The 13,570-nt window shown below is 38.2% G+C and overlaps 1 protein-coding gene across 6 annotated transcripts in view; it reads right to left on the bottom strand.

Moving 5' to 3' along the window:
- Positions 1-13,570, bottom strand: part of Trim55 (tripartite motif containing 55) — a 64,531-nt gene that overhangs the window by 4,093 nt on the left and 46,868 nt on the right. Inside the window, exon 11 of one of the 6 annotated variants that reach the window (XM_023722376.1) lies at positions 13,389-13,438. The exons of the other annotated variants lie outside the window; for them this stretch is intronic. Within the exon in view, the coding sequence (XP_023578144.1) occupies positions 13,404-13,438 (35 nt within the window). The 3' untranslated portion in view covers positions 13,389-13,403. Of the gene's footprint in view, positions 1-13,388; positions 13,439-13,570 lie in introns of those variants that run through there. 6 annotated transcript variants of the gene reach the window in all.

Below are 13,570 nucleotides of genomic sequence, written 5' to 3'. Positions count from 1 at the left end.
TCTCCATCAATACCACCTCACATAAGGAAAGACAGTCATATCTGCAACCTCATCTTTCCAAAATCATACAGAATTTATGTGATGTAATCCATCTGGTATGTTAAAACCATGATCATTGATGACATTATTCAGTGTATCTCTAATTTTTTAAGAGTATCTCATGAAGGCAGAACGAGATAAACATTTAGACATCTCTTTTTGGAACCACAACCCAGCACTTGAAAAGCAGGTGTCCTTCCTATCACCTTCTCTAAATGGAACTGTTTACAAGCACGCCCTCGAAAAGGCTCTGAAAAGCCAGCCGTCCTCTGTTACAGGGGGTGTTGTTTCTTGTGAAGACTGATGTGTCAGAAAGCAGAGCAAGACACCGATATCCTCTACGGGCTCTGAAGCTTGCCTGCATGGCAGGTTAGCTTACACAAGTAAAAAAGGGAACAGAATGTTGCTATATTCTTATATTATTTCTAAATTTTACACATTTTTACTCAGGTAACAAAATAAGAAATATTTAACCATGATGCAATGTAGCACTGCTCTATGATTATAAGGCTATAGATAATGTCACAAATATGATGTTTAGTCATAAAATTAAAGAGGAAGTGAAACCAGAAAAGTCGCAGCATTTTCCCTCTGTGACTCTGAGGCCAAATTCAGCCAAGATTCACAAAAGGGCAGCAGGATGGAGTGTCCTACTTTTCTTTAGAGGAAGACTTGTTTTTCTTAGGCAAGTTTGACTAAGAGTTTTGGGTATTCATAGGCTAGACTTGGGAGCACAAACATTTTTATTTCCCTTTGATTTTTTAAAAATTGTCCCTGTCGAATGTGGTTTGAGAGGAAAAATGAACTTGAGCTTATGGTATAAGGTTATTGTTTCACTCCATGAAGAGCAGGGCAAGAAGGTGCTTCCACCCCAAGTCCTGTGATATGCAGGCATCATCATTGGCAAGTTTGTCATCCAGACTCATTATTTGTTGATGAGGATTAAGCAGGATGCATCCTGCCAGAGGCCAGTGGCTCTTAGGCTCCATGCACAGGGCAGTTGCAGGTGAAGCAGCTTGCCCCGAACTGTGTGTCTGCATAGTATTTTGGAAAACACCTATGAATTAGTTGAAAACATTAAAAAAAATAAAGAGGGATGGAGTGAAGAAATAAGAAAACTTGTACACTGTTGGTGGGAATGTAATATAGTGTAGCCAGCATGACATATAGTGTGGAGTTTCCTCAAAAAGTTAAACAAAGATATATGATCTAAAAAGTTCACTTTTTTTTTATTTCTACAGTTTTATTGATAAACATATAGCAATGAGACAGTTTCAAATCAAATCGGAAGTACAGTTTCAACAAATAATACACTGCATATATTCTTCTTAGTGGTTAATTGCTGTACAAGATGCGGACTTGTGATCCTATTTACAAACACCATTAGAACAAATCATTCCATTCATTAAGACAATGCAACTATATATCTACCCCAACCACTTTGAATACTAAAAAGTTCACTTTTGAAAAAGAAATAAAATTTAAAAATTCACTTTTGAATATATGCTCTAAAGGATTGAAAATAGGAATCTGTGCAGATGCTTGCACAACTATACTCATAGCAACATTATGCATAATAGGCAAAAGGTAGAAGTGACCCAAGTGCCCACTAATGGGTAAGTAGATAACTCAAATCTGGTATGTGTACACAATGGAATGTTACTCGGACTTAAGGGAGAAAATTCTCAGTGAAACAAGTCGGACACAAAAGGGTTAGATTTAGAGAAACAGAAAATAGGTTGGGGGCTCCAAGACAAGACGAGGAGGAACTTGAGATTTTTTTTTTTAATGGGTAAGAGTTTCAGTTTTGCAAGTGTTATGGTTTGTGTCTAGTTGTGCCCCCAAAGCCTTATGCAGTCATGGGGTGAGGACTTCTAGAGTTTGTGTTAACTCAGATCCACTGGGATTATGTGTGATCCAAGGCTGGGATTATAGGTTTTAGTACTGCTGGGATTATGGGTGGGAGTACTTCCCTTAGCCTGGGGCAGAGAGCCTGAATGTAATGTAAGAGACAGAGACAGACTTTTGCTTTGGTAGCCATTGCTCCTTGTTGTTGTTGCTGCTGTTCAGCTGCCATGAAGTGCTGCCCTTTGCCCTGTGCCCCTCTGCCTTGGAGCCAGCTGAATATGGACTGAAACCTCCAGTAACTGTGAGCTAAATGAACCTTTCCTTCCTTCATTTTGGGGGTCGGGTATTTGTCCCAGCAACGAGAGAAGAGTAGCTAAGACAGCAAGATAGAAAAGTTCCAGAGATTGATTGTACCCCATGTGAATATAGTTAATATTAATGATCTGTATATTAAGAAATCATTAGGATGGGAGACACAACATTATATGAACTTTTACTACCAATAATTTATTTTTTAAATATTGGGAATTAAATCCAGCAGTGCTGAACTGTGTTCCCAGTCTCTTTTATACTTTAATTTTGTACTTAAGTTGCTCAAGCTGATATCAAACTTGTGATCATCCTGCCTCAGCCTCCTGTATAGCTTGGATTATAGGCACATACTATAATACCCAGTACCTTAATAAAACTTTTTAAAATCCAGACAAATTTGATATTTCTTGAGTATGATCAAACAAGAAGAAATGTAACTCATTCGTGCTTTCTTAACCTGGAGGAGGATGGTAAGATGTGCTCTATTTAGCTTATGTCCAACTTGTTGTCTAGGAATACAAGGAGTCAGGGTGGCAATAAGTTATGGAAGTTGGTAACAGCCTGGCAAAAACTTAAATCTAACATACTTCTCAGATATACAGCTGACAATAGGATCAGATATGTAGAGAATTTATTGTGCTCTTACTCTTTCTGAGAAGAGAACTGAATTACAAAGAATTAAATCCTTCATAGATAGGGGATACCTTACTTTGTGGTAGGTGAACAGGTCAAGTAGGTTCTTAAAAATCATAGAAGGTCAGTATAATTGTTACGATGAATTTATAGATAAGAAAGCTCAGATTCAGAACATTTGAGGACCTTCTCAAAGCATCACCAAGGATGGAATGCTGAAAGTCGTTATTGTAGTGCCACAAATCCAAAGAGAAAAGCTAAACATATGGCCTGAACTTCTCAAGTACCAGGCCACTTTTATTTGCAAAGGACAGCCACCTCCTGGAAAACAGTGAAGACCTAGAAATGAGCCACCTGTGCTTTGTGAGCCTGTGCCAGTCTGCGTGGTAAGTCAAGGCAGAGGAACTCCTGATCACACTGATGGTTGTCTCAGTGTCATCACCCTGCTGAAGTTGGGATTCATTCATCTTTCTTAGATGCCAGTCTGGCCTCTGCAGCACTGCATGTAATACTTCACCACGGAGGAGAACCATCAAGAGGCACAAGGTCCCAGCTGTTCCGTGATCCTAAGCAAGACTTCCTCTAGATTTTCATTTTCCTTCACTATAAAATGGGAAGCATAATAGTTCCTACAATACAGGATTGACGTGAAGTTGAAATGAGAGAATCTTTATGAAAGACTCCATGTGATGAAGCAATGCACACACGTTAGTTACAGCCTCTACCATGTTCCATTGGTTTTTCAAATGCATGAACATAGTGGTTGATAACTCTTCACTAGGGAAAAAGTCATTTCATGGAAATCACTGAGATACACAAAGAGAAGAACCCCACAGGGATGAACAGTACTAGCAAGGGTCAGAAGTTAAACCAGGAAAACAAACAATTGAAAAGCACAAGAAACAAAACTCAACTAGCTATGTCATAACAATTCCCCAGAGAGATCTTCTTTTCAGACAAAATTATGTAGCTATAGGCTCCATGATTCATTACACTACTATACAGAATGTACATGATATTGCTCACTTTAAGTGGATAAGCCTCTCTCAGCCTCCTATGGACATTTACTTAGAACACTATTTCATCCTGAGAAATGTACTTACAGATTTAGTTTTGTTTTGTTTTGCCTTTTTAGTAAAACCACAAAATGGCAGTTCACAGCAAAGAAAAAAAAATAACTTTTTCATTGTTTCAGCATTATTAATTCTTGACAATGTTATGCAGTACAGATAGCCAGTCCTGAGCACTAATCAGTTCTCTCTACTTTTATTAAGCTGAAATTTTAGCCAAAGTATCTGACATGGCAGTGATTTGAAAGCTCGAATCTCCCAATTTGTAACACATAAGAAATCACTCTCAGTAGGGATTTCTTTTCGGAAATAATTTGACACATGTATCCTTCAATTAAACGTAGAGAAACAGTTAAATTTTCATTCATTTCAATTTGTTTTGGAAAATTAAATTGATCGTTTCAAAGAACACAGGACTTATAGTGACACTCTTGGGAAATTATGTTCTTAGTTTTCTTTTTTTTTCTTAATGTTTCAGAAAAAAATTTTCTGTAGTACTCTGTAAAATTAATCTTGTTCAGAAAGCTTCCACTCCAAGCTCTCTAACTTCTGGCATCTCTCACATCTACCTTTCTTGTGGGAGGTGGAGTGAAAGTTTGTACTCAAAATCAGAATGTAAGCATTGGTCTCAAAGTTCATTTGCATGAAAACTACTTTTATCTTTTTGTGTGTTACCAAGTGGAGATGGAGGACTCTACACTGGGTGCTTCTTTTTATTTATTTATTTTTGTGGTACAGGGATATTTGGTGCCCAGACTGGGTTTGAACTTGCACTCCTCCTGCCTCAGCCTCCTAGTATGCAGGAATTACAGTTATGTGTCACCATGCCCAGGTTCTTGATTGCATCTCTTACTAACATTGGCTCAGTGTTTATATTGGCATGGAAAAATATGAATTATTTTCAAGAGGAATGAATCTTGGGCAGTGGTGAACTTGATCAGGGTTCAGTTCTAGGTACACATATTAATTTCTGTGTAATCTCAGAGTCTTGAAAATAAACTCTGGGCTTAAAGAAGGGAAAAGAATCTTTCAGGAGCATTTTTATAGACTCACAGGGACAACAATTATAGAGGCTGATGAGAAGTAATATGGTCATAAGGCTGGGCTTCCTTGGTGACAATTTTCCACTGCTACCATCTATATGAAGTCACTGGCAATTATAGTTTTAGAGTGAAGCGCCAGCCTTAAGGTATAGGGAACCACAGGGTTTCTGAGACTCGTGTCTGACCTAGTGATATGATAGCACAGAACGGACCTGGGGACACAGGGGGCAGGTGAACGGCCATTTGCATATTCTTGTGGACACTTGGGTTGGCCCTTCCTGGAAAAGAGAACAGGTACAGGAGCCTGGTACAGGAATTCATTGGTCCACGACAGGGCGGCCTCTTTGATTTTGCAGGAAACAAACAGGATAAGGCACAATCTAGGTATATCATGAAAATGTACTGAAATATTGGCTTATAAAGCAATAAATGTCAGATTAAAACAGGGCTCTACAGAACAACAATGAACCATTATCAGATTGTTCACCTGCTTCAATCATCCTAGGCCTTGGCTCTGTGCATGGCTGAGAAAAGAAGATAGACTGGCTGGATTCAAGCTATAAAGCCTTCCCCACAGCCTGCCTTCAGGGTGGTTGGTACCATTCTCCTCTAGTCTTCACCCCCATGTGAAAGCTACTTTATTTATTTATTTATTTATTTATTTATTTATTTATTTATTTTCTGGATCCAGGGATTGAACTCAGATCCTTGCACTTGCCAGGGAAGCGCTTATTCTACTGAGCCATCTCCCTGGTCCTGAAAACTACTTTAAAGGACCTATGTACATCAACAAGAGCTCTCTCTATACCCCTTCAAGCATGCACTTATGAAAGGAGAGGCAGATAATAAGTTTAGTTTTAAGAAATACTTATCTTGGAATCAATTCTTCAAGAATGTAAAGCAAAGCTAAATATGGATGTACTACAGGAGTTTTAAGACACATGAGGCAAAAACAGATGTATCTGCAGGGAAAAGATCAATAAATCCATAATTATAATCAAATGAATCAAAAGACCTCTCTCAGTAATTGGTAAAAGAATGGCATATGAGTAGAGTACACTTGCACGGCATCAATCAACTGATTTAATGAACATTTATGGAACAGTCTAGCCAACAACACTAAATGCTTGTGCTTTCAAATGCACACAGAATATTTCCCAAGGTAGAAAAGTTCTGAGCCATCAACAATACTCAGAGGCATAAAAGGACTACAAATGTACATTTTCTCTCCACAATACTAAAAGTCAAACAGAAGATTTAGAAAATACCCAAGTAGCTAGAACTTAACTATTTTTCACCTAAAAAAAAAATCTGGGAGTCACAGCAGTAACCATGGTAAGTTGGACTATATTTTAAATGAAATGAAAGTGAAAATAGCATATCAAAATGTGTGGCATTGAGCTAAAGCAGTGACTGACAAGAACTTACATTGTAGTCCCTGCACTCAGGAGACTGAGGCAGGAGGATCGCCATAAGCTTGAGGCCAGCCTGAGGTACTCAGTGAGTTCAAGGCCAGCCTGAGCTACACAGCAAGATTCTGTTTCAAACAAAAGCAAAAACAAACGCAAGAATAAAGCACTCCTCCCCAAAACACATTACAACATTAAATGCCTCTGTAAATGCCTGTATGAGAAAATTAAATGATCTTAAATCAATAATCCAAGTTGTCACCCAAAGATACTAGACACAAGAAAATTAAATGCAAAGTAAGCATAAGGAAGAAAAAAGTAAAGAACAAAAATAAGTAAAACAGATAAACTGATGAAAGGTGGAGTAAACTAATATAACTAAAAGCTGATTCTTAAAAAGACCAGTAAAACTAACAGAGTCAAAACAACTTTCAGGCCACATCAAGGTTGGAGAACTTATCTTACTTGGAGACTTATATAAAGCTATAATAATCAAGACATATGGTATCAGTGGAGAGAAAAATATGTAACTCAATGACACAAAACAGAAACTAGAAATAGCCTTACCCAGCTGGGCATGGTGGCCCATGTCTATAATTGCAGTACTCAGGAGGCTGAGGCAGGAGGATTGTTGTGAGTTGGAGACCAGCCTGGGCTACGAAGTGAGATCAAGGCCAGCTTGAACTTCATAGTGAGACCTTGTCTCAAAATGACAAAGAGAAAAGACAAGAAAGAAAGAAAGAAAGAAAGAAAGAAAGAAAGAAAGAAAGAAAGAAAGAGAAAAGAGAAAGAAAAGAGAGATAGAGGGCTGGCCAAATAGCTCTTTGGATTACAGTGCCTGCTTAGGCAGCCGCAGGGGCCAATCCTCAGGCCTGCCATGCTGGCCCCACCCTCAGGACAGGCTGGGACTCAATAGAGACTGGGTGTGGTGGTGCATGCCTGTAATCTCAGCACTTGGGAGGCTGTAAACAAGAGGATCACTACGAGTCTAATCTACGCAGTGACATCCTGTACACCCTGTAGCCCCTGTCCTAAAAAAAAAAAAAGGAAGGAAGGAAGGAAGGAAGGAAGGAAGGAAGGAAGAAAGAAAGAAAGAAAGAAAGAAAGAAAGAAAGAAAGAAAGAAAGAAAGAAAGGAAATAGCTCTATCCATATATGGTAAATTGAATTTCTAAATGGAAAAGGATGATGTTTCCAGAAAGAAAAGTAAAATTTCTTGATGGAGCAAGTGGACATTTGTATATTAGTATGAAAAACAAAAGAACAAAATGTTAAAACTTGATCCCTACTTTATCTATTGAAAAATTAACAAAAATGACCTAAGATCTAATTTAGGAGCCAAAACTGTAAAAAATCTAGCAGAAAGCATAGGAGCAGATCTTAGTAGTTTTGCATTATGAAAATATTTCTAAATAGAAGTCAAGAAAGTATAAATCACAGAGGAAAAATGGATAAATTGGGTTTTAATACTAAAAATATTTGCTTTCAAAATATGCTGTGATGGAAAAAGAAAAATGGCAATATGAAAAGATGCTAATGATCACTAACTGGCAGGAAAATACAACTTAAAACTATGAAGAGATACATTTAACTGTGTACTTACCATAAAATACAGCAAATCCATCCCTAGGTATTTATTTACAAAAAATAAAAATATATTTACACAAAGATCCATATGTGAAAATTCATAGCAGCTTTATTTATAATAACCAAAGCTGCTAAGAATACAAGCATCCATCAAACGATGAGCAGATCAGTAAATTTTGGTATATCTGCAGTGGAATACTACTCAGGAGAAAAAAATTGAGATGCTGATACATGCAACATGATAAATGAATCTCAAATGCATTATTTTAAGTGAAAATGCAGCCATAACAGTCCACACACTGTATATTTTTATTTACATGACCCAGAACTGCCAAAACCATAATAATAAACAAATGTATCAATGTAGTTGCCACAGACTGGGAGCGCGGGATACCATTAAATGTAAAGGAATGCAGGAAACTCTAAAATCACCTATCTCCAGAAAGAATGGCTATCATGAAGAAATCAACCAACAACAAATGTTGGGGAGGCAATGGGGAAAAAGGAACCATTCTCCACTGCTGGTAGGAGTGTAGACTGGTGCAACCATTATGGAAATCAGTGTGGAGACTCCTTAAAAAAACTAGGACTGGAAATCCCATTGAAGCCTGCTATCCCCCTAGTGGGAATTTTCCCGGAGGAACTGAAAGCGTCATGTCATAGTGATATATGTGTACCTATGTTTATAGCAGCACAATTTGTGATAGCCAGATCTTGGAAACAACCAAGATGCTTGTCACATGTGGAATGGATGAAAAAGATGTGGTACTTTTATATAATGGAGTATTACTCAGCTATAAAGAATGATAAACTGGAAGCCTTCATATTTAATTGGATGCCACTTGAAGATATACTTATAAGTGAAATAAACCAGACCCACATGTGTAAATATCATATTGTCTCCCTAGTACAAGAACTTAAAAGAGGAATTAAATATAGAAAGTTACAACACAAATAAAAGGAAAGTAAGAACTTGAGGAGTGGGCAAGGAGAAAAGCTGAGAAACATGACAGGGGCAAAGCCATGCATTTGTATGTATGAGATGAGTGGGGCAGTGATCCTGGGGGACATCAGCCAGTTTTTGAGACTAGTGATTGGCTGGTGAGATTCTCACCCTGACTAACTCTATATGCTGGTGCCTGGGAGCCAGGCGCCTGCATTGAGGATGGTGATGTGTAATAGAGGGGTCTCGCTTGGAGTGCCTGCCATCCTGGTCTTCTAAATATGTACTTCTTGTCATGACATACCATTTATTGCCATAATGTCTCTCAAGTAAAGGTCTTTTTTTTTTTTTAAAAGGGTAATAAATTAAAAAAAGACAAGAATAAGAAAAAAATGTCACAGGTCTGTTCTGTTACAATTCTGTATATGGTTAGATTTTTAAATATCTTTGTAAAAATATGTAAATGTTCATGTCTACTTTTATAAAATTATTTTTCCTTCACATTCTGTATGGATTTAAAGTTCAGCATACCAATATTTGATGGAAAATACCTGTTCCATGATTTGCCAAAGATGTTTGACATTTAGACAGATAGGGTAAACCAAACTGCATATATTGCAGGTTAATAATAAGCTTCTCTTCTGGTGGGTTAACAACCTAAGGTAGCAGTTCAAAATTGAAGAAAAAGAAGGGCTGCAAGATCAGCCAACATTTTGGCCCTAGCCTTTCAAGGTCAGTGAAGACTCAGGACATAGGAGAGCCTGTACTGTAACAACATGTAACTCAGTTGTGCTCCAAATTTTCTGATCAAGAACATTATGGAGTCACAGAGGAATGTGATCGATGATGTATAGTGTGCCTGGGGAGAGTCACATGGAGAGAAAAATCAGTCTCTCAGACTTTCACAGAGAGCAAATTGGTCAAGCAATGGCCGTGACTCATTCACATGGCTGACACTGACAAAGGATCTACAAAGTGCGGTACAGGCCTACAGGATAAATCCTGAAGGTACTTGACTGACCTTATCAGATACAAAAATTACATTTCTTGCTATATAGGTCTTGGTTTATCTTGGTCTTAACCATCCAGCAGAAAAGTATAAAAATGAGGTATATTGGGGGCCTGCCCCTTAGCTCAGTTCTTTAAGTGGTTGCTTCAACAAAGTAGGCAGGCTCAGGTTGCTGTGGTTCGATCCCCACAACTCAAGCCAGCCAAACCTGCCCTGAAGGCATTTGGAGCAAAAAAAAATGAGGTATATAAAGTAAAGCCATATTAATACGATGAGCTGTAAAAGGCTCAAGTTAATAACTTCTGAGGATAACCCACTAATATAGACTGCTAGACAGAGTTGGATTGTTTAGCTGAATTCAAACACCTATAGTATTTAAATGCCAATAGACTATTCACTTCTGACAAACAAAAAAGGGGATACAAAGGAAAGATTATTTGGTATTTATATATACAAAATAATTAGGATAGATATACAGCTACTTTCGCTTAATTCAGTGAGAAGAAAGAGGTGTACTAATAGTGTTTGGACAGGATATCCTGTCTGCTTCTTGTACTATGGATAACCACTAAGAAGATAACAATGTACAATGTATTGATTATTGAAACTATCCTATTAATCAGCTTTGAAACTGTCTCATTCATATTTGTTTCTCAATAAAACTAAAAAAAATCACCTATCTTTTACTTCCTCCATCTACTACTAAATGACTGCCTCTGATGCAGTAAATCTTATCTTTACTTGGTTGGGCAATTAAGTCTATAAGAACTTTAGGTGGGGTTCAAGGTGAAGTCATCGCAGATTTTGTGAAGTTTATGACATCTAAAGGAGGTAAGAGCAGCCATAATGATGTTAAGTTAAATGAGTTCTTAAAAGGATATTTGAAAACCAGTGTGGTTAATGAGGGGTTTATTTAAGAGCTTCAAGACAAAAACTATATTTTGAGAAATACAAAAATTTATTTTCTGAGAATCTATTATTTTTATCACTCAGAATGACTAGTATCAGGCCTAAACCCATAACTATCATTAAACATCTTGAAACAAATTGTAAGATTTATAGGACTAGATTCTTCACTGTCAAATATTATGTAAACAGATTCATCTATTCATCAAACAGTGCCTTCATTTCCTGGTGAGAAATCTGAGACTCAAAATTAAAATTCTTAATGTGAGAAATAGATGACAACTGAAGTGCTTTCTTCCAGTTTCACTGATCTTTCCACTGCCCTGAGGTTGAGAAAGTTTCTACCCAATTTGTATGTTATTTTCAGTCTTGAAGAATGGAATGTGAGAAGTAGATTTTTATTCTTGAAAAAATAAATATCTAGGATCTGGTAAAGTTTTTAGTCTCTTACCACTACTGCTTCATGCTCTGGTGGAATAGATGAACTGTGGTTCTTTACAGACTAAGAAATTACAAACATTTCCATGCCAAGGTCCCCATCTCCTAAGCACTTGGGTTTTGTTGGTATATGTGTTAAAGGGAGATGTGGGGGTCGTTCTCTAGCCTCGAGGCGGCTGTTGTGTCCAGCTCAAGTATCAGCCAGAGCAGCTGCTGAATTAATCCACCAAAGATGGAGACATTTCCACCCCCCTTTTGGGTGCACAGCTCCCATTAAAAGGGTTGGACAGATTCTTCCACATGAGGCCACTATTCTTCAGCAAACAGTGAGTGGGCATTTATTGCTGTTGCTCTGACCTCTTATAAGTGTAATGACCACATATGATCTCACTGAAATGTCCAATAGTCCACAGGGAGTGGGTCTGAGTGGTGTTAGGCCCTGTGCTAACACTCAGATGTGATATGTGAATAAATGTTGTAAGAAAAGAAGTGGTAGTAGATGGAAGTAAGTTGAATAAGAGACAAGGCCTCAACACAGAGACTGTTTTCAGTGAATCCACTCAAAAGTTCATATGTTGAAAATTTAATTCCCAAATTTATATGTTAATGGTATTTAGAAGTGGTGACTTTGGGGGCAAACTGGGAATAGATGAAATTGTGAAGGTAGGGCTTCCATGAATGCATTCGTGGCTTTATAAGAAGAGGAAGGGCTGGGCATGATGCCACATGCATGTAATCTCAGTACTTTGGGAGACAGAGGTAGAAGAATTAGAAGTTCAAACCAAGCCTGGGAAATTTAATGAGATCCTGTCTCAAGATGAAAAAAAGGCTGAGGGTGTAGCTCAGTGTTCAAGCTCCAGCAGTGTTGGGGGGGGGTGTTGGAGGGGAGACTGGAGAGATGAAGAGAGATGCTAGTGAGCTACTATGCACACTCTGTTTGGCCATGTGATGCCCTCCACTATGTTTTAATGCAGCAAGAAGCCCCTCACCACTGTGGCACCATGTTCCTGAACATCCTGGATTCTAGAGTTCTATTCTTTATAAATCACGTAGTCTGTGGTGCTTACCAAGAACAACAGAAAATAGTCCAAAGTTGCAGCCAACATTCTCAACATCCTTCTCCCATTTCATTATTGCCTTCTTTTCTGAGATTGACTAGGGCAAGGTGCAATGTTTCAAAATGAATTAGAAAGTTAACACATGAGGAACAACCAACGCTATTTCTGACAAACTCTCTTTACACAAAATTAGCATACAGCAGACATGGTCCAGAAGGAAAGAAATTTAGTAGGTAATTCTGAAGACAAAGGCCAGTTCATGTATGGTGACTCTGCACAGTTTTCTGCAGGAATATGATGCAATAAGTTTCAAAGTGCATTCTGTAAAAGTATGAATGGGAATCAGCACCTTTTTCTAAGATTTAAATTTATCATAGGTCAACTCCAAACCTTAACAAATTATTTTTTTCTAAGACAATTAGAATGGGGAAGGCAACAACATTCCTTAAATCTAACAAAAAGTGGACACTCCATCCATCATTGAGAGCTGACAGTCAGTTTTTGCTGTGGCAAGTTTCTAAAACAATCTGCTTTTGTGCTTAACATCCAGGACAAGTTTCACTGGGCAAATGGATATGAAGAAAGCACCTGGACATAGATTTACCTTCTTAAAAGATTTACTGTTCAGCTGACAGGGGCTGAAGTGAGTTTGCAGACCATAAGCGAGACTGAGATGCTTATCAGTTTCTGAGGGAATGCTACTCCCTGGCTTGGACATCTAGTAAAGAAAAATGAGGCCAGCAGCGAATCAAGAGAACTGTTGCAGCTCATCTTAAATATGCAAGGTATGACTGGAGATGAAGTGCAAAATTCCAGCTGCCTAATCTTGCACTGGGAAAATGGTAAACTGGGTTCTATGGTGGTGAAGGTGAACAAGCTTTGCAAAAAAAATTCAAAAGCCAGGAATGTGCTACTATGGTGAGGTCTTTATTGACCCACCCATATCCCATTTCAGGGGTTAAGTTCCTTGTTTATGTAAAAATACACTTTCTTAAACACAGAGAACTAACTAAATAAGCAAGGTGCTTTCAGTGCTGAGCACCAAGCCACTGCAAATCCACCTGCCCACCTGCCTCTCCTCTCACCATGCAGACATACACCACACGGGCTCAGTGGATGGCAGCCACAAAGTGTGACCCTCCCCCTGCAGCCTGAGAGAATGTTAAAAAGATAAATGTATGGCGACAAAGCCCCAAATCCACATTCTCAGAATATAAATAGCACTCTTCAGACAATTATTCAGACCCAAAATTAGGTCCTGCTTCCAATAAAGCAT

The sequence above is a fragment of the Octodon degus genome, unplaced genomic scaffold (genome assembly GCF_000260255.1).
Source record: "Octodon degus isolate 3935 unplaced genomic scaffold, OctDeg1.0 scaffold00091, whole genome shotgun sequence".
NCBI classification, from domain to species: domain Eukaryota; kingdom Metazoa; phylum Chordata; class Mammalia; order Rodentia; family Octodontidae; genus Octodon; species Octodon degus.
The sequence above is the reverse complement of the archived record's forward strand: the minus strand, read 5'-3'. Positions and strand labels throughout refer to the sequence as shown.